The sequence below is a fragment of the Hyperolius riggenbachi genome, chromosome 8 (assembly GCF_040937935.1).
Source record: "Hyperolius riggenbachi isolate aHypRig1 chromosome 8, aHypRig1.pri, whole genome shotgun sequence".
Taxonomy (NCBI): domain Eukaryota; kingdom Metazoa; phylum Chordata; class Amphibia; order Anura; family Hyperoliidae; genus Hyperolius; species Hyperolius riggenbachi.
In genome coordinates this window covers 193,889,021-193,913,223 of record NC_090653.1, presented here as the reverse complement: position 1 = coordinate 193,913,223, position 24,203 = coordinate 193,889,021, and the positions used below count along the sequence as shown (strand labels likewise).

The following is a 24,203-nucleotide window of genomic DNA, read 5'->3' as shown; positions in this document are numbered from 1 at the left end:
CAGGTGTGCCCCAGCAGGAGGGGAGCAGCGCAGAGAAGCGGGAGAGCTATGGGCATAGTGGGGAAGGGCGGACGTCTCCCCTCCTTCCCTCACCATAGGGGGCTCTACCTCCCTCGCTCGCTCTCCCCTCCGGAGCCTGGAACGAAGTGTGCAGCGGCTGGACAGTGGTCGTTCCGCCCACTGCCCAGCCGCTGCACACTTCGTTCCGGACTCCGGAGGGGAGAGCGAGCGAGGGAGGTAGAGCCCCCTAAGGTGAGGGAAGGGGGGGGGGACGTACCTCGTCTCGTCGCAGGCGCCGGATGGATTAGCCGCTACTCTGGTCTGGTCCAGACCAGAGTGCGGCACCAGAACTTCTGGCGCAGGAGCGAGACGAGGTAAGTTCCGCCCGCTGCCCAGCCGCTGCACACTTCGTTCCGGACTCCGGAGGGGAGAGCGAGCGAGGGAGGTAGAGCCCCCTAAGGTGAGGGAAGGGGGGAGACGTCTGCCCTTCCCCACTATGCCCATAGCTCTCCCTCTTCTCTGCGCTGCTCCCCTCCTGCTGGCCGCATGGGCACGCGGCGGGGGGGGGGCAGCGGGCGGCCAGGGTCGGGCAGATGCCCCAATTTGCCATACGTGCGGATGCCCATGCAGGCAGGCATGGGCTTGGGGGCTTGTCAGGAGCATGCCCTGCATGTTCAGGGGCGAAGCAAAGTGTCCTGTATATACATGACAGCATGTGAGAACAGGGAGTCATGGAGCCATTGCTGCCAATAATCTTACTAATCTTACTGCTGAAAGATAATGTGTACTGTGAAAAAATAATGCCTATAAAGTTCTAAAACAGGAGGGCACCGAGGTTGCATTAAGCAATTTTAAGTAGTGCAATAAAAGTTGTAAAAAATAAATTAGGCTAGCAAAGATTGAAACTGAAAATCAAATTGCTAGTGATATCACATCTAAGTACATAAAAAAAAAAAAGGTCGACTGTATTGGACTCCTAAAGGGGGAGGGTGGGAACTCAATGGCGCATGACCAAGGTAGGGTGGAGTTATTAAATGCTTTCTTTGCTTCTGTCTTCACAAGGGAAACATCACTGTTGCAAATTACAGATGCGGAAGGGTCTCAATCTTCTAATTGTAAAATTAAATACTTAAAGGGATACTGTAGGGGGGTCGGGGGAAAATGAGCTGAACTTACTCGGGGCTTCTAATGGTCCCCCGCAGACATCCTGTGTTGGCGCAGCCACTCACCGATGCTCCGGCACCACCTCCAGTTCACTTCTGGAATTTCTGACTTTAAAGTCAGAAAACCACTGCGCCTGCACGCCTGTGTCCTCGCTCCCGCTGATGTCACCAGGAGTGTACTGCGCAGACACAGACCATACTGGGCCTGCGCTGTGCGCTCTTGATGACATCAGCGGGATCGAGGACACGGCAACGCAGGCGCAGTGGTTTTCAGAATTTAAAGTCTGAAATTCCAGAAGTGAACCGGAGGTGGGGCCGGAGCATCGGTGAGTGGCTGCGCCAACACAGGATGTCTGCGGGGGACCATTAGAAGCCCCGGGTAAGTTCAACTCATTTTCCCCTGACCCCCCTACAGTATCCCTTTAACGCAGGAAGAAGTGAAAGCAAGATTAAATCAATTAAAAATAGATAAGGCATCTGGCCCGGATAGCATACATCTTCGGGTCCTAATGTTGGGAATACACCATGAGATTTTTTGGCAGATAGATGGTTCGATAGATAATTTCCGACAGGTCCGATCTTATTTTTGATTATTTTTCTAATCGATTTCTCATAGAAGTAAATGGAAATCGATTTGAAAACTATCCGAAAATCGATCGGACAGTAAATCTGCTGAAAAATCTCATGGTGTATTCCCAGCATTAGGGAATTAAGTTCAGTTATTCATAAACCCCTTTATCTTATTTTTTGTGACTCTATTTCAACTGGAAGAGTTCCATTAGATTGGCGTACAGCCCACATTTTCCCATTATTTAAGAAGGACAAAATATCAGATCTGGGAAATTATAGACCTGTAAGCAGGCCCATATTTCTTAAGAGGCAAAATAGGCACCGGCCCCTAGCGACCCTTTAGGAGGGGGGGGCGTTGCCTAACTGCCTGTTTTTTTTGTTTTTGTTTTTATCAATTTAATTTTTACAGATACCCGTCCTGGATTGGCGTGGTAGAGATGGATGCGGGGGAAGGGGGGGGGAGGGGTGGTGGTAGCCAGGCAGGTGGGGATCGTGGCTACAGTGACGATACAGCTGTGGCTAGGCACTGAGCAGATCGTGAATGAGAGACTCAAGCCGCAGGGTCCATGCTCCTTGTGCTTCCTGTTCCTGCGCTTGGAACCGGAACTAAAAGGCGCGTGAGTCATGGCTGCGGGAGTCTCTCATTCACCTCTGCTCAGCGGCGCCTAGCCACCACTGTATCACCGCTACCTGTACAATGGCACCCACCTATGCATGGCCTCCCTATACTGGGGAACTACCTATGCCTAGCTAACTACTGGGGCACCTACCTACCTATACTGGGACACCTACCTATGCTAACTACCTATACTGGGGAACCCACCTATGCCTAGCTAACTACTGGGGCACCTACCTACCAATACGGGGCACCTACCTATGCCTAACTACCTATACTGGGACACCTACCTATACCTAGCTAACTACTGGGGCACCTACCTACCTATACTATGGCACCTACCTATGCCTAGCTAACTACTGGGGCACCTACCTACCTATACTGGGACACAGCTGCATTGGGGGAGAAGATGGCTAAACGGTTGGAGGAGATTTTAAACTAGGATCTGGGGGGAGGCGGGAGGATAAAGTCTCAACATATAGACAAGATAAGGTAAAAAGACAGTGGGAGCCTAACATTATGGGGGGTGGAGAGGGGGGTGGGGACAGTGTAAAGATTAAGGAGGTTGGTAAAACTTCAAGTAGCCCATTTCAGGTAAACAAAATTGGTAAATGTGGTGGTAAAAATATAAAGTGCATGATAACCAATGCTCGGAGCCTTGCAAATAAAATAGATGAACTAGAGTTCATTCTGAATGACAAAGGCTATGACATTGTGGGAATAACCGAGACATGGATGGATGAAAGTCATGACTGGATAGCCAATTTAAAAGGATACAATGTGTTCAGGAGGGATAGAACAGGGAAAAAAGGTGGAGGGGTTTGTCTCTTTGTTAAGAATTCTTTTACAGCTGTCCTCAACGATGAGATGGAGGAAGATTGCGAAGATGTGGAGTCCGTTTGGGTAAATATTCATGGTGGAAATAAAAGTTGCCAATTGCTTATTGGGGTATGCTACAGACCACCTCATATTAATGAAGCTGCAGAACTGCAATTACTACAGCAAATTGAAAAAGCGGCAAGTAAAAATGAGGTCATAGTTATGGGCGACTTCAACTTTCCAGACATTGACTGGGGTATTGAGGCTACCCATTCTGGTAAAAGCAGCAGATTTCTGGCAGCACTACAGGACAATTACTTGACTCAAATGGTAACGGAACCAACTAGGGGGAATGCGTTACTGGATCTGATCATTTCGAATAGACCAGATAATGTATCAAATGTGCAGGTTCAAGAACATTTGGGAAATAGTGATCACAACATGATAACGTTTGATCTGGTGACTGATAGGCCACGGGGCAGCGGGACCACTAAAACTATGAATTTTAGAAAAGCAAAGTTCAATCAAATCAGGCAGGCACTAAGTTTGGTGAACTGGGATAATATACTACAAGGGGAGGACACTGAAGGGAAATGGCAAGCTTTTAAACGTATTCTCAATCAATATTGTAGTATGTATATCCCATATGGAAACAAAATGTCTAGGAATAAAAAAAGGCCTCTATGGATGAATAGAAAGGTTAAAGATAAAATGAAGAGGAAAAAGAATGCCTATAAGGTCCTAAAACAGGAGGGGACCGAGGCTGCACTAAGCAATTATAGGGAGTGCAATAAAAATTGTAAAAAAGAAATTAGGCTGGCAAAGATCGAAGCTGAAAATCAAATCGCTAGGGATATCAAATCTAACCCAAAAAAGTTTTACAAGTACATCAACTCTAAAAAAAGAAAGGTTGACTGTATAGGACTCCTAAAGGATGAGGGTGGGAACTCAATGGTGGATGACCAAGGTAAGGCAGAGTTATTAAATGCTTTCTTTGCTTCTGTCTTTACAAAGGAAACAGCACTGTTGCAAATTACAGAGGCGGAAGAGTCTCAATCTTCTAACTGTAATATTAAATACTTAACGCAGGAAGAAGTAAAGGCAAGACTAAATAAATTAAAAATAGACAAGGCACCTGGCCCGGATGGCATGCATCCTCGGGTCCTAAGGGAATTAAGTTCAGTTATAGATAAACCCCTTTATCTTATCTTTTGTGACTCTCTTGCAACTGGCAGAGTCCCCGTGGATTGGCGTACAGCCCACGTTTTCCCATTATTTAAGAAGGGCAAAAAATCAGATCCAGGAAACTATAGACCTGTAAGCTTAACATCAGTTGTATGCAAACTATTTGAGGGGTTACTAAGAGATACTATACATGACTTCATAGTAGAAAATAATCTTATTTCTCAGCATCAACATGGGTTTACTAAAGACAGGTCCTGTTTGACTAACATGCTCAGCTTTTATGAGGTAGTGAATGCTAATATGGATATTGGGAATGCTGTAGATGTGATATACTTAGACTTTGCTAAGGCATTCGACACTGTTCCCCACAAAAGTCTGGTGCAAAAGATGAGGATGCAAGGACTGGGGAAGAGTCTGTGTGCTTGGATAGGGAACTGGCTAATGGACAGAAAACAAAGAGTTGTGGTCAATGGATCATACTCAAAATGGGAGACTGTTAGCAGTGGGGTTCCACAGGGGTCTGTACTGGGTCCAGTGCTCTTCAATTTATTTATTAATGACCTAGTGGATACAGTAGTGAGCAATGTTGCTATTTTTGCAGATGATACAAAATTGTGCAGAATCATCAACTCTAAGGAAGATAGTGTTATATTGCAACAGGATCTGGATAGGATGGCTATATGGGCACATACATGGCAGATGAAATTCAATGTTGACAAATGTAAAGTCATGCATTTTGGTCGTACCAATGGTCTAACACCATACAAAATAAATGGGATACAGTTGGGGACATCAAACTTGGAGAAGGACTTAGGAGTACTCATCGACAACAAGTTAAATAATCGTACTCAATGCCAAGCCGCTGCAGCTAAAGCTAACAAAATTTTGGGATGCATTAAAAGGGAAATAAAAACTCGAGATGCTAGCATAATATTGCCCCTGTTTAACTCTCTAGTAAGGCCACATCTGGAATATGGAATTCAGTTCTGGGCACCACATTACAAAAAAGATATTGCAGTTTTAGAGCAGGTGCAGAGACGAGCAACAAAATTGATACGTGGGATGGAAGGTCTCACTTACCAAGAAAGGTTAGATAAACTGGGTTTATTTAGTCTAGAGAAAAGACGCCTTAGAGGAGATCTAATTAACATGTATAAATACATCAGAGGGCAATATAATAGCTTGGCGGATGAGCTTTTTGTCCCTAGGCCTTCTCAAAGGACTAGAGGACATGATCTGCGCATGGAGGAAAAACGTTTTAGCCATTTATTTAGGAAAGGGTTCTTTACAGTAAGAGTGATTAAGATGTGGAATGCATTGCCACAGGAAGTCGTTATGGCAAACTCTATACCTGCATTTAAAGGGGGCTTAGATGCTTTCCTTGCGTTGAATGACATCCATGGCTACAATTACTAGGTAATGCCAATGATGTTAATCCAGGGATTTTATGATCAACAGGGATATGTGAGGGAGCAGGCTGGAGTTGTACTTTGTACTGGTTGAACTCGATGGACGTATGTCTTTTTTCAACCAAAGTAACTATGTAACTATGTAACCTACCTATACCTAACTACCTATACTGGGACACCTACGCCTACCTACCTATACTGGGACACCTACCTATGCATAGATAACTACTGGGGCACCTACCTGTAAAGGGACACCTACCTATGCCTAACTACCTATACTGGGACACCTACCTATGCCTGGCTGCCTATACTGGGGCACCTACCTATGCCTAGCTGCCTATACTGGGACACCTACCTATGTCTAGCTAACTACTGGAGCACCTACCTATGCCTAGGTAACTATTGGGGCACCTACCTATATTGGGACACCTACCTATGCCTAACTGCCTATACTGGGACACCTACTTATACCTAGCTGCCTATACTGGGGCACCTACCTATGCCTAGCTGCCTATACTGGGGCACCTACCTATGCCTAGCAGCCTATACTGGAGTCCCTACCCCTGCCTAGCTGCCTATACTGGGGCACCTACCTATGCCTAGCTACCTATATTGGGTGCCTACATATGCTTAGCTACCCATACTGGGGCACCTACCTATGTCTAGCTACATATACTGGGGCACCTACCTACCTACACTGGGACACCTACCTTTGCCTAACTACCTCTACTGGGACACCTACCTATGCCTAGCTAACTACTGGGGCACCTACCTACCTATACTGGAACACCTACCTATGACTAGCTAACTACTGGGGCACCTACCTACCTATACTGGGACACCTACCTATGCCTAACTACCTATACTGGGACACCTACCTATGCCTAAGTAACTACTGGGGCACCTACCTATACTGGGACACCTACCTATGCCTAACTACCTATACTGTGACACCTACCTATGCTTAGCTGCCTATACTGGGGCACCTACCTCTACCTAGCTGCCTATACTGGGGCATGCCTAGCTACATATACTGGGGCACCTACCTACCTATACTGGGACACCTACCTATGCCTAGCTGCCTATACTGGGGCACCTTCCTATGCCTAGCTGCCTATACTGGGCCATCCTACCTCTGCCTATACTGGGGCACCTACCTATGCCTAGCTACCTATATTAAGTGCCTACCCATGCTTAGCTACCTATACTGGGGCACCTACCTATGTCTAGCTACATATACTGGGGCACCTACCTACCTACACTGGGACACCTACCTTTGCCTAACTACCTCTACTGGGACACCTACCTATGCCTAGCTAACTACTGGGGCACCTACCTACCTATACTGGAACACCTACCTATGACTAGCTAACTACTGGGGCACCTACCTACCTATACTGGGACACCTACCTATGCCTAACTACCTATACTGGGACACCTACCTATGCCTAAGTAACTACTGGGGCACCTACCTATACTGGGACACCTACCTATGCCTAACTACCTATACTGTGACACCTACCTATGCTTAGCTGCCTATACTGGGGCACCTACCTCTACCTAGCTGCCTATACTGGGGCATGCCTAGCTACATATACTGGGGCACCTACCTACCTATACTGGGACACCTACCTATGCCTAGCTGCCTATACTGGGGCACCTTCCTATGCCTAGCTGCCTATACTGGGCCATCCTACCTCTGCCTATACTGGGGCACCTACCTATGCCTAGCTACCTATATTAAGTGCCTACCCATGCTTAGCTACCTATACTGGGGCACCTACCTATGTCTAGCTACATATACTGGTGCACCTACCTATCTATACTGGGACACCTACCTATGCCTAGCTAAGTACTGGAGCACCTTTCTATGCCTAGCTGCGTGTACTGGGGCACCAACCTATGCCTACCTACCTATACTTTGGAGCACCTAAGCCTGGTTAACTATACTGTGAGCCACGTATGCCTGGCTCCCTAGGCTAGTTAGAACGGAGGTGGCAGAGGGACAAAAGTGGCACATTGTATGTATTTTGTGGGAACGCTGCTGCATTATGTTTATGTTGTGGAAACGCTGCCACATTATTGGTATTATGGGGTAAACCTATTATTATATATTTATATTGTACTGCCATCTTCAGCAGTACTTCATAGAGTCCATAGTCATGTCACTGACTGTCCTCAGAGGAGCTCACAATCTAATCCTAGTCATATGTCCTACCATATTTTTATTATTATTTATTTATATAGCAGTGACATCTTCTGCAGCACATTACAGAGTAGATAGTCATGTCCCGGACTGTTCTCAGAGGAGCTCACAATCTAATCCTAACATAGTCATAGTCTAATGTCCTACCATATTATTATGTATTTATATAGTACTGGCATCTACTGCAGCATTTTACAGAGTACATAGTCATGTTACTGACTTTTCTCAGAGGAGCTCACAATCTATATCTATCACTATTTTGTGGGAGAGAACACTGGCTTTTGTGTTTTTATAGTGGGAACATTTCCTACTTGATTTTTTAGGGTCACTTTACTCATATCCGTGGAGGAAACACGAGCCCAAAGATTTTGGGTTGCACTCCTACTAGGAAATTTTACTGGTGTCGAAGGTCTGGGGTGCATAGGGGAATCCAAATCCTCAATTCAGCTCTGATGCTACCATAAACTCTGTTAACATCATGTTTCTTATCTTTCTCACCTCTTGTATTCTCAAAATAAAGTGTTTTTATCCATCAGTAACAACAGCAGTTCCAAACTGTTTATTAGCATTTTCACAATCATTATTTAACACAATTGAAAACCTTCTTCACCCAAAGCACACTAGCACACATATGTTTTTCATTATCAGATCTCCTCCCACCAATTTCAACCACCTTACCTTTGTGCAGAACAGACTAGCAGGATGGTTGTCACAGATGAGAAAATTGCTCCAATCCAGCTCTCTTTCCCCAAACTCAACATTTCCACCTGGACCTTGGAGTGAAGAGGTGTTTTGGATGGGGAGGGGGGAGGGGAAGGAGTAAGGGGGGGGACTTGAACTCTTGCAATTCTTTAATAAATATCTATTTCTAAATATAGATAAATTGGTGTAGCTATATAAAGCAAGAGAAAAAGTATCCAAATTCCAAAGATAAGGAAAAAAATAGGTTCCTATAGAGAATGTGTATATTCAAATATTGGAGCGGTCCAAAATAAATGCAAATCACCTTTTTCCTTTACAACACAAAAAATAAATGAATCCGGTTGTGTATCAATCAGATTGATGAATTCTTCGTTTCTTTTGCTTCAGTTTTCTCTTGCTTTTTTGCCTATTCCTCCATCTGTGCATAGCCGTGGCTTGCTAGAAGCCCCAGTGAGAGGGAAAGGTAGGGAGGGAGAGGGAAAATACCCCCCTCTACCTTGTTCCCCCTTTTTAAGTTGGTACACTTCAGGGGTTCTTGCTTTGCCCCTCTCACACCCCCTCCCCTGTCTTGTTTTCAGTACAGGAGGGGGATGAAATGAAACAAAAATGGAAAAAAATAAAATGAGTAGGGAAAGGGTAAGCTTCAGCACAAGGAGGAGGAGGGATGCTCCATTATATCTGCTGCAGCAGGATCTGACTGCTGCACATTGCGTAGAGGGAGGGGTGAAGAAGGGAGGGTGAGCCAGAAGAGAGGGGAAAGAGATAGGAGGGTACTTATATAGCAAATGGAGGGAGTGAAGCGACCAGCAAAGGAGGGGGTAGAAAAATAGAAACGAGAGAGGAAAAAACTGTGTGCACATTGGAATTCTGACGTCATATTTGACAGCATTAACTCGTATTTGGAGGGACCTGTCCTCTTTTTTTGTGTTAAAGCCCAGGTAGATGAGCAGAGATCCTTTTCTTCAGATACATATGGGGTTGGAGTGATGCTGCGGAAAGGAGCGATCCCAGGTGCAGAGCGTTTTTGTAGCACAGACAAGGAATCAATATGTGACGGAAGTATGCAGCAACAGTAGCAGTTTATCTCTATAATAGTTGTATGGAACTGCAATTACATTGGTGACTTATATTTTAGAAATTCGAGTTTGTATTTAGTTATATTTGATGCTATAACAGTTTGTCTAAATGTACGAAATATGAGCACAAGCTAAAAGTGTATCCTACAACAAAACAATATCCACAATATCTCAAGCCTGCTTTCCTCCTACTCAGCCTATTTAGCCTCCCCTCCTTACTATAGTAAGAAAGTAAGATAGTAAGATAGTAAGAAACAATTACATTTGTTTCACTGTCAAAGTGAATTACAGCGCTATTAAGTATTCAAATTAATCCTCTTAGTAAAACGAGATGGATGAACCATATAGGTAGGATAGTTACCGGTACAAAGAAAATGAGTATAGATTATGAAAGGCTGCATCGGCTAGCCCATTTTACTCCAGTGCAGATAATGACAAAAGCAGGGATTCACAAAAGTTAATCCATACTGTGACGTTTTTTACAGTGATCTCCGGTGCTTGATAACTGAACTGTATGTACGTTTAGAGTAGTGATCGTTCTAGCAAGATAATGTGCAAGGAAGAATGGAAGAGATTACATAATCAGCTTTGTAAAAACGAATAGAAATTACAATCATGAGATTAAAGATTTTACAGGTAAGTAAACGAATTGCAATGGACAGGTACTGAGCCTCTCCATGGTAACTTAGAGACCATGTTTTTCTCCATTCATGGTATGGGGGCTTGGTATCTCCTTTGCTTTCCCCACATCTTAGGCTACGAGCGTTGTTATAATTTTGTAACTAATGGGTAGACTAGTTTCCCTTTCTATACAGCCATAAGGATCCAGCAAACCTAATTGGTCATTTTGTTCTTTAAAACTAATAGCAGTGTGTCTCCAGCCTACCTTTTCCTGTATTGTCTCGTGCAGCCATAATATTGCACAATGGCCTCTAAATGGCCATTACAAAGTTTAATCATGGTGAGCATGAAAATAATTTTAATATTGCGAACCGTTTCCTTACAAGCATATTATGTTTTGTAGCCTTTGTTACCAAAACCATATCTAAAATCCGATATTAAAATCTCTACATTTAAGAGGTCGTAAACCATAGTTACATGTTCACCAGTAATCCTCATTCCCGCATACAGTATACCTGCTTGGTTTCAGCTTTGACATACATTATTCCATTCTCGTATTTTTAGCCAGTTTCACATTTCTGCTGTACTCTCATAGTCACCTTAATATGCATGCATCTTAACACACATTTATTTTCTATCAGTAAAATCTAATTTTAATTCTTTCATCCATTCTCTGATTCCCTCATATGTCTCTTATGCTTGTTCCCAACCATGTTTTCAGCGTATCCTTGTGTCCGTGCTCCCCCATCCCCCTCGTTTCGCATGCACAAGAGCATCCCTTCAGGATGCCCAGGGAAGAATAAGGTTGGTTGCCATAGTGATGATAGATGCTGCAATCTTTGCAACCTTGACAACCAAACGGGATGGTACTATTAGACAATCTCACATTGAAATATCAAGATCTTTCTGAGCGTGTATATATATTTTTTTCTTTCTCCCTGTTTTTTCCTCTTCCAGATAATGGTGTGAATTAAAAAATACTTTTCACTCACTGAAGAGCCTATGAAGTATTCACATTTTTTTTCCTGGGGGTGTGGCTTTCACCCACCTTCTACATTTCCTCAAGAAGCTCATTCTCCCTCCTCCATGCAGTGGGCGACATAACAGTCTGCTAGAATTTACAAAGGCTACCAAGACATCTAACAGACTCCTGATGTCTGCTGCAGTTTAACAAAAGCTTTATACAGTTCTATAAAGGCACCGTTAGGCTAATGATCAATTACTTTTCTATCAATAATTTAATAGAGCATAGATAAACAAACCATATAGCAGCATTTGATCTTGATGAAATTGCAGTGGTTATTTAATCAAAAATCAGTTGTACATTTGCACTGCTAGTGTTTTACTGCTCACTGTTCTGCAACACAATTCATCTGCTGATTAAGTCACCATTCTATTATCAAAAATGTACTGCTGATCAAGATTCTGATGTAGTGATTGACCAAACTGTTCGCGGGCGAACGGTTCCTGGCAATCATTGGCCATTCGCTGGCCAGCGAACAGATTATGAAATTCGATCAACCCCTAATTATTTTCATGGAGCCAAAAATTGACCCCTCACCCCAGAGTCAGGAGACACATGGCAGCCAATGAGGTATTCCTCCCTTCTGGATCCCCACTATAAAAGCACGAGTACAGCAGCCATTTTACATTATGCCTATGACTGATACTAAGTAGAATAGGTAGAGAGCTCTGCTGAGCGAGGGATAGCTTAAAGGACTCACAAGGTGACATGTGACATTATGAGATAGACATGAGTATGTACAATGCCTAGCACACAAATAACCAGGGGCGTATCTGGGTGACATAGCACCTATGGCAAACACTGAAATTGTGCCCCCCTCCACCCATCAAACCACCTTGTCCCATAATAACAGCTTCTTTTCTTGCAATGATTCAAGTCACCCCAGTATAGGTTGCTAGAGTTAACCCCCAAGTAAAGGTAACCAGAGGTAGCACCCTAGTATAGGTAGTTCACCCAGTATAAGTAGACCCATGTTTACGTTGCCCTCCTAGTATATTTAGTTAGAGATGTCTCCCCAGTATAAGTAGCCTTCTTTATTCAGCAGTGGTGCCTGGGAGACATCTCGAGCTCACTCCAACCTGAATTATCGCAAATTCTTTCTGTTTTAGGAAAGCAAACTTTTGTTTTTCTTAACATCTTAGTAAGGGGGCTTTTAGGACCATTGTAGTCCCTTACACACCCCAATGAGTTCTGGGTCACCATGAGCTTGCTGGTTAGTCTGTGCCTCTCGGATTTACAAGCCCTACTCCATAGAGCCAAATTAATCCATGCCATATACTGATGAGGATCAAACAATCTGAAACAGTCTGTATGCATGTTGGATTATTATGGCTCTGTACTTATTAACAAGCTGTCACATCATTGCATTCCAGCGGTTCTGGAGGTGTGTTTAGCTTCTAAGGGTACAATGGTTAATTTGCATATATTCAGCAGTGGTGCCTGGGAGACATCTCGAGCTCACTCCAACCTGAATTATCGCAAATTCTTTCTGTTTTAGGAAAGCAAACTTTTGTTTTTCTTAGCATAAGTGGTAAGAGGTATCCCCCAGTATAAGTAGTCCCTCAGTATAGGTAGTGAGAGGTGTCCTCCAGTATAAGAGCAGGTACAAATGCCTGAGAGGCATCCTTCAGTATGGTGGTGAAGCATGAGGGAGGAGGCAGCCATGGCGCCCATGGTGCTGTGGCGCCCATATCACAAGCCATGCCTGCACCCCTCTAGATACGCCTCTGCAAATAACTATGCTGTGTTCCTTTTTTTCTTTCTCTGCCTGAAAAAGTTAAAAATCAGGTATGTAAGTGGCAGTTCCTGTCCGGGTTGGGACCGGGTCAGACTCTAGTGTAACCCTCACTGATGAGGAATTGCAGCCATAAAACACTTTTGTGGCAGTAAATGGCTTCTAAGAGCAGGAAAGAGTTAGAAAAGAACAATAGTTCATATATTTTAGCCCTGGCATACTTCAATTAATGTTTCATTGAGAAAAGGCCATGAAACAGTAAAAGCTTAACCTCTTGACGACCAGCTAACGCCGATTGGCGTAAACTGGTCGTCTGCAAGTTTCCATGGAAACGGCCTTTCCATGTCCGTTCACAGAGGCTGTCTCCGTGAACAGCCGGAGAGCCGCCGATCGCGGCTCGCCGGCAAAATGTAAACACACGGGAAAGAAATCCCCGCTGTTTACATCATACGGCGCTGCTGCGCAGCAGCGCCATAAGGCAGATCGGCGATCCCCGGCCTCTGATTGGCCGGGGATCGCCATCATTTGATAGGCTGAAGCCTATCCTACAATGCGCAGGATGGATATCCGTCCTGCGCAGCTCAGAGGGGAAGGGAGAGGGAGGGAGAGGGACGGAGCGCTGAAAACGCTGCGGAGGGGGGCTTTGAAGAGCCCCCCCCCCCGCAAAGCGCAGAGAGCCGGCGGCAATCAGACCCCCCCAGCAGGACATCCCCCTAGTAGGGAAAAAAGGGGGTAAGTCTGATCACCCTGGCTAAAACCTGATCTGTGCTGTGGGCTGGAGAGCCTACGCAGCACAGATCAGCCAGAAAGCCACTGGTCGGCAAGTGGTTAAAAAAGTTGATTGAAATATAAACTAAAACTGCAGGATAACCTTAAAAGTCATTTTTAGAAGGAGGAGGACAGATACAATTGTTTATCTCAGTTTTTTTTTTCGCCTCGGAATGTCCGCGATGAGCTGCCCTCCTTGTTTTGCTTTTCTCGTCCGGTCCGGCTGCGCTGGGCTCGGGCGGCTGGGGGGACCCTCTTTTGCCACTGCTCGCGGCGGATTGCCGCAGTGCGGCGGCGATCAGGTAGTACCCGTGGCTGGCAAAGTGCTGGCTGCGTGTGCTGCTTTTTATTTGGCGCAAATCGGCCCAGCAGGGCCTGAGCGGCACCCTCCGGCGGTAATGGACGAGCTGAGCTCGTCCATACCGCTAAGGAGGTTAAGTAGATCGCTGTTTTGTGTGTCCAGTGCTCTTTAGCTGTTGGAGAGATGTTCTGCTACTAGTAGTTCACCGACTAGAGAACATATGACAGGCAGAAGCAGGTCACAGCACAGAGGTAGTAGGGGTCATGGTGATAGCATATTGCCCAGTCTTCCCAAGGCATGCACCTTGAACTCAGGCCCATATTTCTTAAGAGGCAAAGTAGGCACCAGCCCCTAGTGGCCCTACAGGAGGGGTGTGTGTGGGGGAAGGGGGGCCTAATTGCCGGCTGTTTTTTTGGGGGGGGGGGGTTAAAACACATGTCCATGCTGGATGGGCATGGGAGAGTTGGCTCCCGGGGAAAAGGGAGGGGGGTGTTGGTAGCCAGGCAGGTGGGGAGCGGAGCCGCAGCAGCAATACAGTGCTGAGCAGCATAGCGGGGAATGAGAGACTCACGCTGCAGGGTCCATGCGCCTTGAACTTCCTGTTTCTGCGATTGGAATGCAGGAACCGGAAGTACAAGGTGCCTGAGTCCTGGCTGCTCTCATTCCCCGCTCTGCTGCTCATCCCAATCAGTACAGTGGCATAGGAATCAGTCTAGCAGCCAGAGCGTCTGCTATGGGGCTCGGGGCCACATGGGGCAGAGTGTGATGTGGGGGGGGTCTGTACTGGGCCTCTTGGAGCCCCCCCCCCCCTGCCATGTGCAGACTATCTTGCAGCAGGAGCTGTGAGCTGAAGGCAGAGTCTTCAGCGTGCATGCAGGCCACCCTCACCACCCCCCCCCCTCCTCCCATCTGTGTTCCCTCACCCAGCGTGCAGCCCTGCACAGGAGTACTGGAAGCCGGACATTCCATTGCCCCAGTGAAGATAGTGCACTGCAGATTCTTGATTTATGGACTGACTTGTCAGGTCAGTGTCTGAATGGAGCAGGGGATGGGAAGCAGCCAGGACAGCACAGGAGTGTCTCTCAGTGAGTCTGTGATTGAAGCCCAACCTACACGATATGATTCTTTGCGCGATTCGATTACGATTCTATTTACGATCCGATTAAATCCAACATGTCCGATTGGGATTCGATTCAATTTGATTTGCCATTGCAAAACAACGGCAAATCTAATTGAACCGAATCGAATCCCAATTGGACATGTCGGATTTAATCGGATCGTAAATAGAATCGTAATCAAATCGCACAAATACTCGTATCGTGCAGATGGGGCTTATTTGCCATTGCTAAACAATGGCAAATCGAATTGAATCGATCGGACATGTCAGATTTAATCGGATCGTAAATAGACTCGTAATTGATTCTCACAAAGAATCGTATCGTGTAAATGGGGCTTCAAGCCCCATCAAGAGGGTTGTCTGGAGAAGAGAGGGTTTGGGAGGCACCTAGGAGGGAGACCTGTGGGAGGCTGTAGCATGTCTACTTGGTAAAAGTGAAGGAGAGGTGGGAGACACAAAGCATCAGCACTGCTTCCCCCAAAATGGGTGAAAAAGTTAGCCATGTATGCTGTGTGTAGCATTTAGATTGTCAGTCAAATTGTGTCAGAATAGTATCTTGAATGATTTGGACCAGAACTTGAATGTTACACATGCTGACTGTGGCAGGGGGTTAACACACGATTGTCGCTGCCTCTGACCGCTGCGCTGCATATAGCATTACGTTCCTCCAGTACTTCTGATATCAGAGAAATAGAATGCTACGTGCAGCGGTCAAAGGCAGTGACAAGGGTGTGTTAACCCCTGCCACAGTCACAATGTGTAACATTCAAGTTCTGATTCAATCAATCAATTCGCACACAGGATCCGGAAATGCAAGGCACGCGAGTCCCGGCTGCGTGAGTCTCTCATTCATCTCTGCTCAGCCTGCGCAGCCACTTCTGTATCACTGCTGTGGCCCCGCTCCCCACCCACCTTGCTACCTGTCCTGGCACCCACCTACGCATGGCCTACCTATACTGGGTAACCTACCTATGCCTAGCTTACAACTGGGGCACCTACATATGCCTATACTGGGGCACCTACCTATGCCTAGCTACCCAATGGTGCCTACCTATACTTAGCTACCTATACTGGGGCACCTACCTATGCCTAGCTACATATACTGGGGCACCTACCTACCTATACTGGGACACCTTTCTATGCCTAGCTGCGTGTACTGGGGCACCTACCTATGCCCACCTACCTATACTGTGGCACCTACGTATGCCTGGCTAACTATACTGTGGAGCACCTACACCTGGCTAAATATACTGTAGGCCACGTACGCCTGGTTACCTAGGCAAGGGAGAACAGAAGTGGCACAAGTGGACAAAAGTGGCACATTGTGTGTTTTTTGTGGGAACGCTGCTGCATTATGTTTATGTTGTGGGAACGCTGGCACATTATTAGTATTTTGGGGTAAACTTATTATGATTATTATGTATTTATATTGTACTGCCATCCTAATCCTACCATAGTCATAGTCTAATGTCCTACCATATTATTATTATATATTTATATAGCAGCAATGACATCTTCTGCAGCACTTTACAGAGTACATAGTCATGTCACTGATTGTCCTTATAGGAGCTAATAATCTAATCCTGCCATAGTCATAGTCTAACAGCCTATCATATTATTATTATGTATTTATATAGCAGTGACATCTTCTAATGTCCTACCATATTATTATTATGTATTTATATAGCACTGGTATCTTCTGCAGCATTTTGCAGAGAACATAGTCACGTTACTGACTTTTCTCATAGGAGCTCAAGTCACAATCTAATACCTACCACTATTTTGTGGGAGAGAACACTGGGTAATGTGTTTTTATGGTGGGAACATTTCCTACATGCTTGTTTAGGGTCACTTTACTCATATGCGGGGAGGAAACAATGGCCCGCGGACTTTGGGTTGCACTCTTACTAGAAAATTTTCATTGGACATGCCCACTATGTTATGGACACGCTCACTGCATTTTGTGACCACGCCCATTTTTGCCACGGCTAGCGTTCTTCGGGGGGGTAGGGGGGTTTCATGATAGGTCTGAGGTGCCTAGGGGAGCCCGAACCCTAAATACAGCCCTGCCAGGCCCGTATTTCTTAAGAGGCAAAATAGGCACCAGCCCCTAGTGGCCCTTCAAGGGGGGCGGTGCCTAACTGCCTGCTGTTTTTCTGGGTTTTTTAAAAAAAAAATACAGATGCGTCCTGGTTGGGCATAGTAGAGTTGGATGCGGAGGGGGGAGTGGTAGCCAGGTGGGTGGGGAGCACGGCTGCAGCGGCGATACAGCTGTGGCTAGGTGCTGAGCAGATTGTGAATGAGAGACTAACGCTGTGGGGTCCATGCACCATGTGCTTCCTGTTCCTGCGTTTGGAATGCAGGAACCGGAAGTCCAAGGCACAAGTCCCGGGTGAGCAAGTCTCTCATTCACCTCTGCTCAGCGGCACCTAGGCACCACTGTATCGCCGCTGCAGCCGCGCTCCCCGCCAGTCTGGCTACCTGTACCATGGCATCCACCTATGCATGGCCTCCCTATACTGGGGAACCTACCTATGCCTAGCTAACTACTGGGGCACCTACCTACCTATACTGGGACATATACCTATGACTAACTTCCTATACTGGGGAACATACCTGTGCCTAGCTAACTACTAGGGCACCTACCTACCTATACTGGGAGTCAGGGACACATACCTATGCCTAACTACCTATGCTGGGGTACCTACCTATGCGCCTAGCTAACTACTGGGGCACCTACCTACCAATACTGGGGCACCTACCTATGCCTAACTACCTATACAGGGACACCTACCTATGCCTAACTACCTATACTGGGACACCTACCTGTGCCTAGCTAACTACTGGGGCACCTACCTACCTATACTGGGACACCTACCTATGCCTAACTACCTATTCTGGGACACTTACTTATGCCTATCTACCTATACTGGGACACCTACCTATGCCTAGCTAACTACTGGGGCACCTACCTACCTATACTGGGACACATACCTATGTCTAGCTAACTACTGGTACACCTACCTATGCCTAGCTAACTACTGGGGCACCTACCTATGCCTAACTACCTATACTGTGACACCTACCTATGCCTAGCTGCCTAAACTGGGGCACCTACCTATGCCTAGCTGCCTATACTGGAGCACCTACCTATCCCTAGCTGCCTATACTGGGGCACCTACCTCTGCGTAGCTGCTTATACTGGGGCACCTACCTATGCCTAGCTACCTATATTGGGTGGTTGCCTATGCTTAGCTACCTATACTGAGGCACCTACCTATGTCTAGATACATATACTGGGGCACCTACCTACTAGTGTTGGGCGAACACCTGGATGTTCGGGTTCGGGAACGTTCGCCGAACATGGCCGCGATGTTCGGCATGTTCGGGCCGAACCTCGAACTCCCCGAACATCCCGCTTTTGGGGGCCCTATGGGGTCGCAGGCATAAGGGGAGGAGCATGCCCCAATCGCGGGGGGGGTCGGAAATTCCCCCCACCCCCTCCGCTAGCGCTCCCCCCTCTGCCCGCTTCCCCATACAAAAGTTTGACGAAAGTAAAATAGTACCGGTGGTGGTGGCTGGCTGCTGCAGTGGCTGGCTGGCATTATGAAGTGACTGAGGAGGAGGAGTCGGAGTAGGACGCGTTGAGGGAGGCCGAGCAGCGGGCGGTTCAGCGGTAGTACCCTTGTGGTACTTCTGCCCTTTCTCTGACCTCACGTCCTCTGCATACGAGGGTACGCGTCACGCGTACCCTCGTATGCGTCATCACGCAGAGGACATGAGGTCAGAGAAAGGGCGGAAGTACCACAAGGGTACTACCGCTGAACCGCCCGCTGCCCGGCCTCCCTCAACGCATCCTACTCCGACTCCTCCTCCTCAGTCACTTCATAGTGCCAGCCAGCCACTGCAGCAGCCAGCCACCACCACGATACTATTTTACTTTCGTCCAACTTTTGTATGGGGAAGCGGGCAGAGGGGAAGCACTAGCGGAGGGGGTGGGGGGAATTTCCGACCCCCCCCCCCCCCCCCCGCGATCGGGGCATGCTCCCCCCTTATGCCTGCGACCCCATAGGGGGGCCGTATTCGGCCGAACAGGGCACTGTTCGGCCGGGCATTCAGCAGTTCGGGCGAACCCAAACAGTTTGGCCGAACACCACCAGGTGTTCGGCCGAACTCGAACATCACCCGAACAGGGTGATGTTCTGCAGAACCCGAACAGTGGCGAACACCGTTCGCCCAACACTACTACCTACCTATACTGGGACACCTACCTATGCCTAACTACCTATACTGGGACACCTACCTATGCCTAACTACCTATACTGGGACACTTACCTATGCCTATCTACCTATACTGGGACACCTACCTATGCCTAGCTAACTACTGGGGCACCTACCTACCTATACTGGGACACCTACCTATGCATAGCTACCTATTCTGGAACACTTACTTATGCCTATCTACCTATACTTGGACACCTACCTATGCCTAGCTAACTACTGGGGCACCTACCTACCTATACTGGGACACATACCTATGTCTAGCTAACTACTGGTACACCTACCTATGCCTAGCTAACTACTGGGGCACCTACCTATGCCTAACTACCTATACTGTGACACCTACCTATGCCTAGCTGCCTAAACTGGGGCACCTACCTATGCCTAGCTGCTTATACTGGAGCACCTACCTATGCCTAGCTGCTTATACTGGAGCACCTACCTATGCCTAGCTGCCTATACTGGGGCACCTACCTCTGCATAGCTGCTTATACTGGGGCACCTACCTATGCCTAGCTACCTATATTGGGTGGTTGCCAATGCTTAGCTACCTATACTGGGGCACCTACCTATGTCTAGATACATATACTGGGGCACCTACCTACCTATACTGGGATAACTACCTTTGCCTAACTACCTATACTGGGATACCTACCTATGCCTAACTACCTATACTGGGACACTTACCTATGCCTATCTACCTATACTGGGACACCTACCTATGCCTAGCTAACTACTGGGGCACCTACCTACCTATACTGGGACACCTACCTATGCATAGCTAACTACTGGGGCACCTACCTACCTATACTGGAACACCTATCTATGCCTAGCTAGCTACTGGGCCACCTACCTACCTATACTGGGACACCTACCTATGTCTAACCCCCTATACTGGGACACCTACTTATGCCTAACTACCTATTCTGGGACACTTACTTATTCCTATCCACCTATACTGGGACACCTCCCTATGCCTAGTTATCTACTGGGGCACCTACCTACCTATACTGGGGCACATACCTATGTCTAGCTAACTACTGAAACACCTACCTATGCCTAGCTAACTACTGGGGCACCTACCTATACTGGGACACCTACCTATGCCTAACTACCTATACTGTGACACCTACCTATGCCTAGCTGCTTATACTGGGGCACCTACCTATGCCTAGCTGCCTATACGGGAGCACCTACCTATGCCTAGCTACCTATATTGGGTGCCTACCTATGCTTAGCTACCTATACTGGGGCACCTACCTATGCCTAACTAACTACTGGGGCACCTACCTACCTATACTGGAACACCTACCTCTGCCTAGCTAGCTACTGGGGCACCTATCTACCTATACTGGGGCACCTACCTATGTCTAACCACCTATACTGGGGCACCTACCTATGCCTAACTACCTTTACTGGGGCACCTAGCTATGCCTAGCTAACTACTGGGACACCTACCTACCTACCTATACTGGAACACCTACCTATGCCTAGCTAACTACTGGAACACCTACCTACCTATACTGGGACACCTACCTATGCCTAACTAACTATACTGGGACACCTACCTATGCCTAGCTAACTACTGGGCACCTACCTATACTGAGACACCTACCGATGTCTAACTACCAATTGTGGGACACCTACCTATGCCTAGCTGCCTATACTGGGGCACCTACCTATGCCTAGCTGCCTATACTGGGGCACTTACCTCTGCCTAGCTGCCTACACTGGGGCACCTATCTATGCCTAGCTACCTATATTGGGTGCCTATCTATGCTTAGCCACATATACTGGGGGCACCTACCTATGTCTAGCTACATATACTGGGGCACCTACCTACCTATACTGGGACACCTACCTATGCCTAACTACCTCTACTGGGACACTTACCTATGCCTAGGTAACTTCTGGGGCACCTACCTATACTGGGACACCGACCTATGCCTAGCTGCCTATACTGGGGCACCTACCTATGCCTAGTTGCCTATACTGGGGCACCTTCCTTCCTATGCCTAGCTGCCTATACTGGGGCACCTACCTATGCCTAGCTGCCTATACTGGGGCACCTACCTATGTCTAGCTACATATACTGGGGCACCTACCTACCTATACTAGGACAGCTACCTATGCCTAGCTAACTACTGCAGCACCTTTCTATGTCTAGCTGTGTATACTGGGGCACCTACCTATGCCTACCTACCTATACTGTGGATCACCTACGCCTGGCTAACTATATTGTGGGCCCCGTATGCCTGGCTACCTAGGCTAGGGAGAACAGAGGTGGCAGAGGGACAAAAGTGGCACATTGTGTGTATTTTGTGGGAACGCTGCTGCATTATGTTTATGTTGTGAGAACGCTGCCACATTATTAGTATTTTGGGGTAAACTTATTATCATATTTTTATATTGTACTGCTATCTTCAGCAGTACTTCATAGAGTCCATAGTCATGTCACTGGCTGGCCTCAGAGGAGCTCACAATCTAATCCTACCATAGTCATATGTCCTACCATATTTTTATTATTATATATTTATATAGCAGTGACATCTTCTGCAGCACATTACAGAGTACATAGTCATGTCACGGACTGTCCTCAGAGGAGCTCACAATCTAATCCTAATTAGACATAGTCTAATGTCCTACCATATTATCATGTATTTATATATCTACTGCAGCACTTTACAGTCAGAGTACATAGTCATGTTACTGACTTTTCACAGAGGAGCTCACAATCTAATACCTATCACTATTTTGTGGGAGAGAACACTGGCTATTGTGTTTTTATAGTGGGAACATTTCCTACTTGATTGTTTAGGGTCACTTTACTTATATCCGTGGAGGAAACACGAGCCCAAAGATTTTGGGTTGCACTCCTACTAGGAAATTTTAATTGGTCACACCCCCTGTATGTTATGGACACACCCACTGCATTATGTGGCCACACCCATTTTTGCCATCCGAGGGGGGGGGGGGGGCTTCGTAGGTCTGGGTTGCCTTGGGGAGCCCAAACCCTAAATACAGCCCTGTTGCTATCATAAACTCTGTTAGCATCATGTTTCTTATCTTTCTCACCTCTTGTATTCTCAAAATAAAGTGTTTTTATCCATCAGTAACAAAATCCGTTCCACACTCTTTATTAGCATTTTCACAATGATTATTTAACACAATTGAAAACCTTGTTCACCCAAAGCACACTAGCACAAATATAATATTTTTCATTATCAGATCTGCTCCCACCAATTTCAACCAGCTTACCTTTGTGCAGAACAGACTAGCAGGATGGTGGTCAAAGATGAGAAAATTGCTCCAATCCAGCTCTCTTTCCCCAAACTCAACATTTCCACCTGGACCTTGGAGTGAAGAGGGGTTTTGGATGGGGAGGGGGAGGGTAAGGGGTAGGGGAGGACTTGAACGCTCACAATTCTTTAATAAATATCTATTTCTATATATAGATAAATTGGTGTATCTATATAAAGCAAGAGAAAAAGTATCCAAATTCCAAAGATAAGGAAAAAAATAGGTTCCTATAGAGAATGTGTATATTCGAATATTGGAATGGTCCAGAAGAAATGCAAATCACCTTTTTCCTTTACAACACAAAACATAAATGAATCCGGTTGTGTATCAATCAAACTGATGAATTCTTTGTTTCTTTTGCTTCAGTTTTCTCTTGCTTTCTTGCCTATTTCTCCATCTGTGCATAGCCGTGGCTTGCTAGAAGCCCCAGTGAGAGGGAAAGGGAGGGAGGGAGAGGGAAAATACCCCCCTCTACCTTGTTCCCCCTTTTTAAGTTGGTACACTTCAGGGGTTCTTGCTTTGCCCCTCTCACGCCCCCTCCCCTGTCTTGTTTTGGGTACAGGAGGGGGATGAAATGAAACAAAAATGGAAAAAAATAAAATGAGTAGGGAAAGGGTAAGCTTCAGCACAAGGAGGAGGAGGGATGCTCCATTATATCTGCTGCAGCAGGATCTGATTACTGCACATTGCGTAGAGGGAGGGGTGAAGAAGGGAGGGTGAGCCAGAAGAGAGGGGAAAGAGATAGAAGGAGGGTACTTATAGCAAACGGAGGGAGTGAAGCGAGCAGCAAAGGAGGGGGTAGAAAAATAGAAAGGAGAGAGGAAAAACTGTGTGCACATTGGAATTCTGACGTCATATTTGACAGCATTAACTCGTATTTGGAGGGACCTGTCCTCTCTTTTTGTGTTAAAGCCCAGGTAGATGAGCAGAGATCCTTTTCTTCAGATACATATGGGGTTGGAGTGATGCTGCAGAAAGGAGCGATCCCAGGTGCAGAGCGTTTTTGTAGCACAGACAAGGAATCAATATGTAACGGAAGTATGCAGCCAGGGGCGTAGCAATAGGGGTTGCAGAGGTTGCGACCGCATTGGGGCCCTTGGGCCAGAGGGGCCTTGAAGGGCCCTCCCTCAACTACAGTATTAGCTTTTTATTGGTCCTGTGCTCATAATAATCACTTCTATAGATACTTTGAATAGTAGCAATCATTAACAAACTGTTCCCCATCCCCTTCTTGCACCTCTGATACTGTAGTTGCCTTTGGCAGGTTTTGGTGCAACGTATCAATTGCTATGTATAGAGTGCTTGGGGGG

At 46.6% G+C, this 24,203-nt stretch overlaps 1 protein-coding gene across 3 annotated transcripts in view; it reads right to left on the bottom strand.

The window, feature by feature from the left end:
- The window catches only part of LOC137527529 (gamma-aminobutyric acid receptor subunit beta-4), a 608,888-nt gene extending 585,324 nt beyond the window's left edge, over positions 1-23,564 (bottom strand). For 2 of the 3 annotated variants that reach the window (XM_068248065.1, XM_068248069.1), the window contains exon 1: positions 8,647-9,355. In XM_068248065.1, coding sequence (XP_068104166.1) covers positions 8,647-8,729 — 83 coding nt within the window. In that variant the 5' untranslated portion in view covers positions 8,730-9,355. Of the gene's footprint in view, positions 1-8,646; positions 9,356-22,851 lie in introns of those variants that run through there. The other variant, XM_068248067.1, reaches the window with a different exon arrangement.
- Positions 23,565-24,203: the final 639 nt, after the last annotated feature.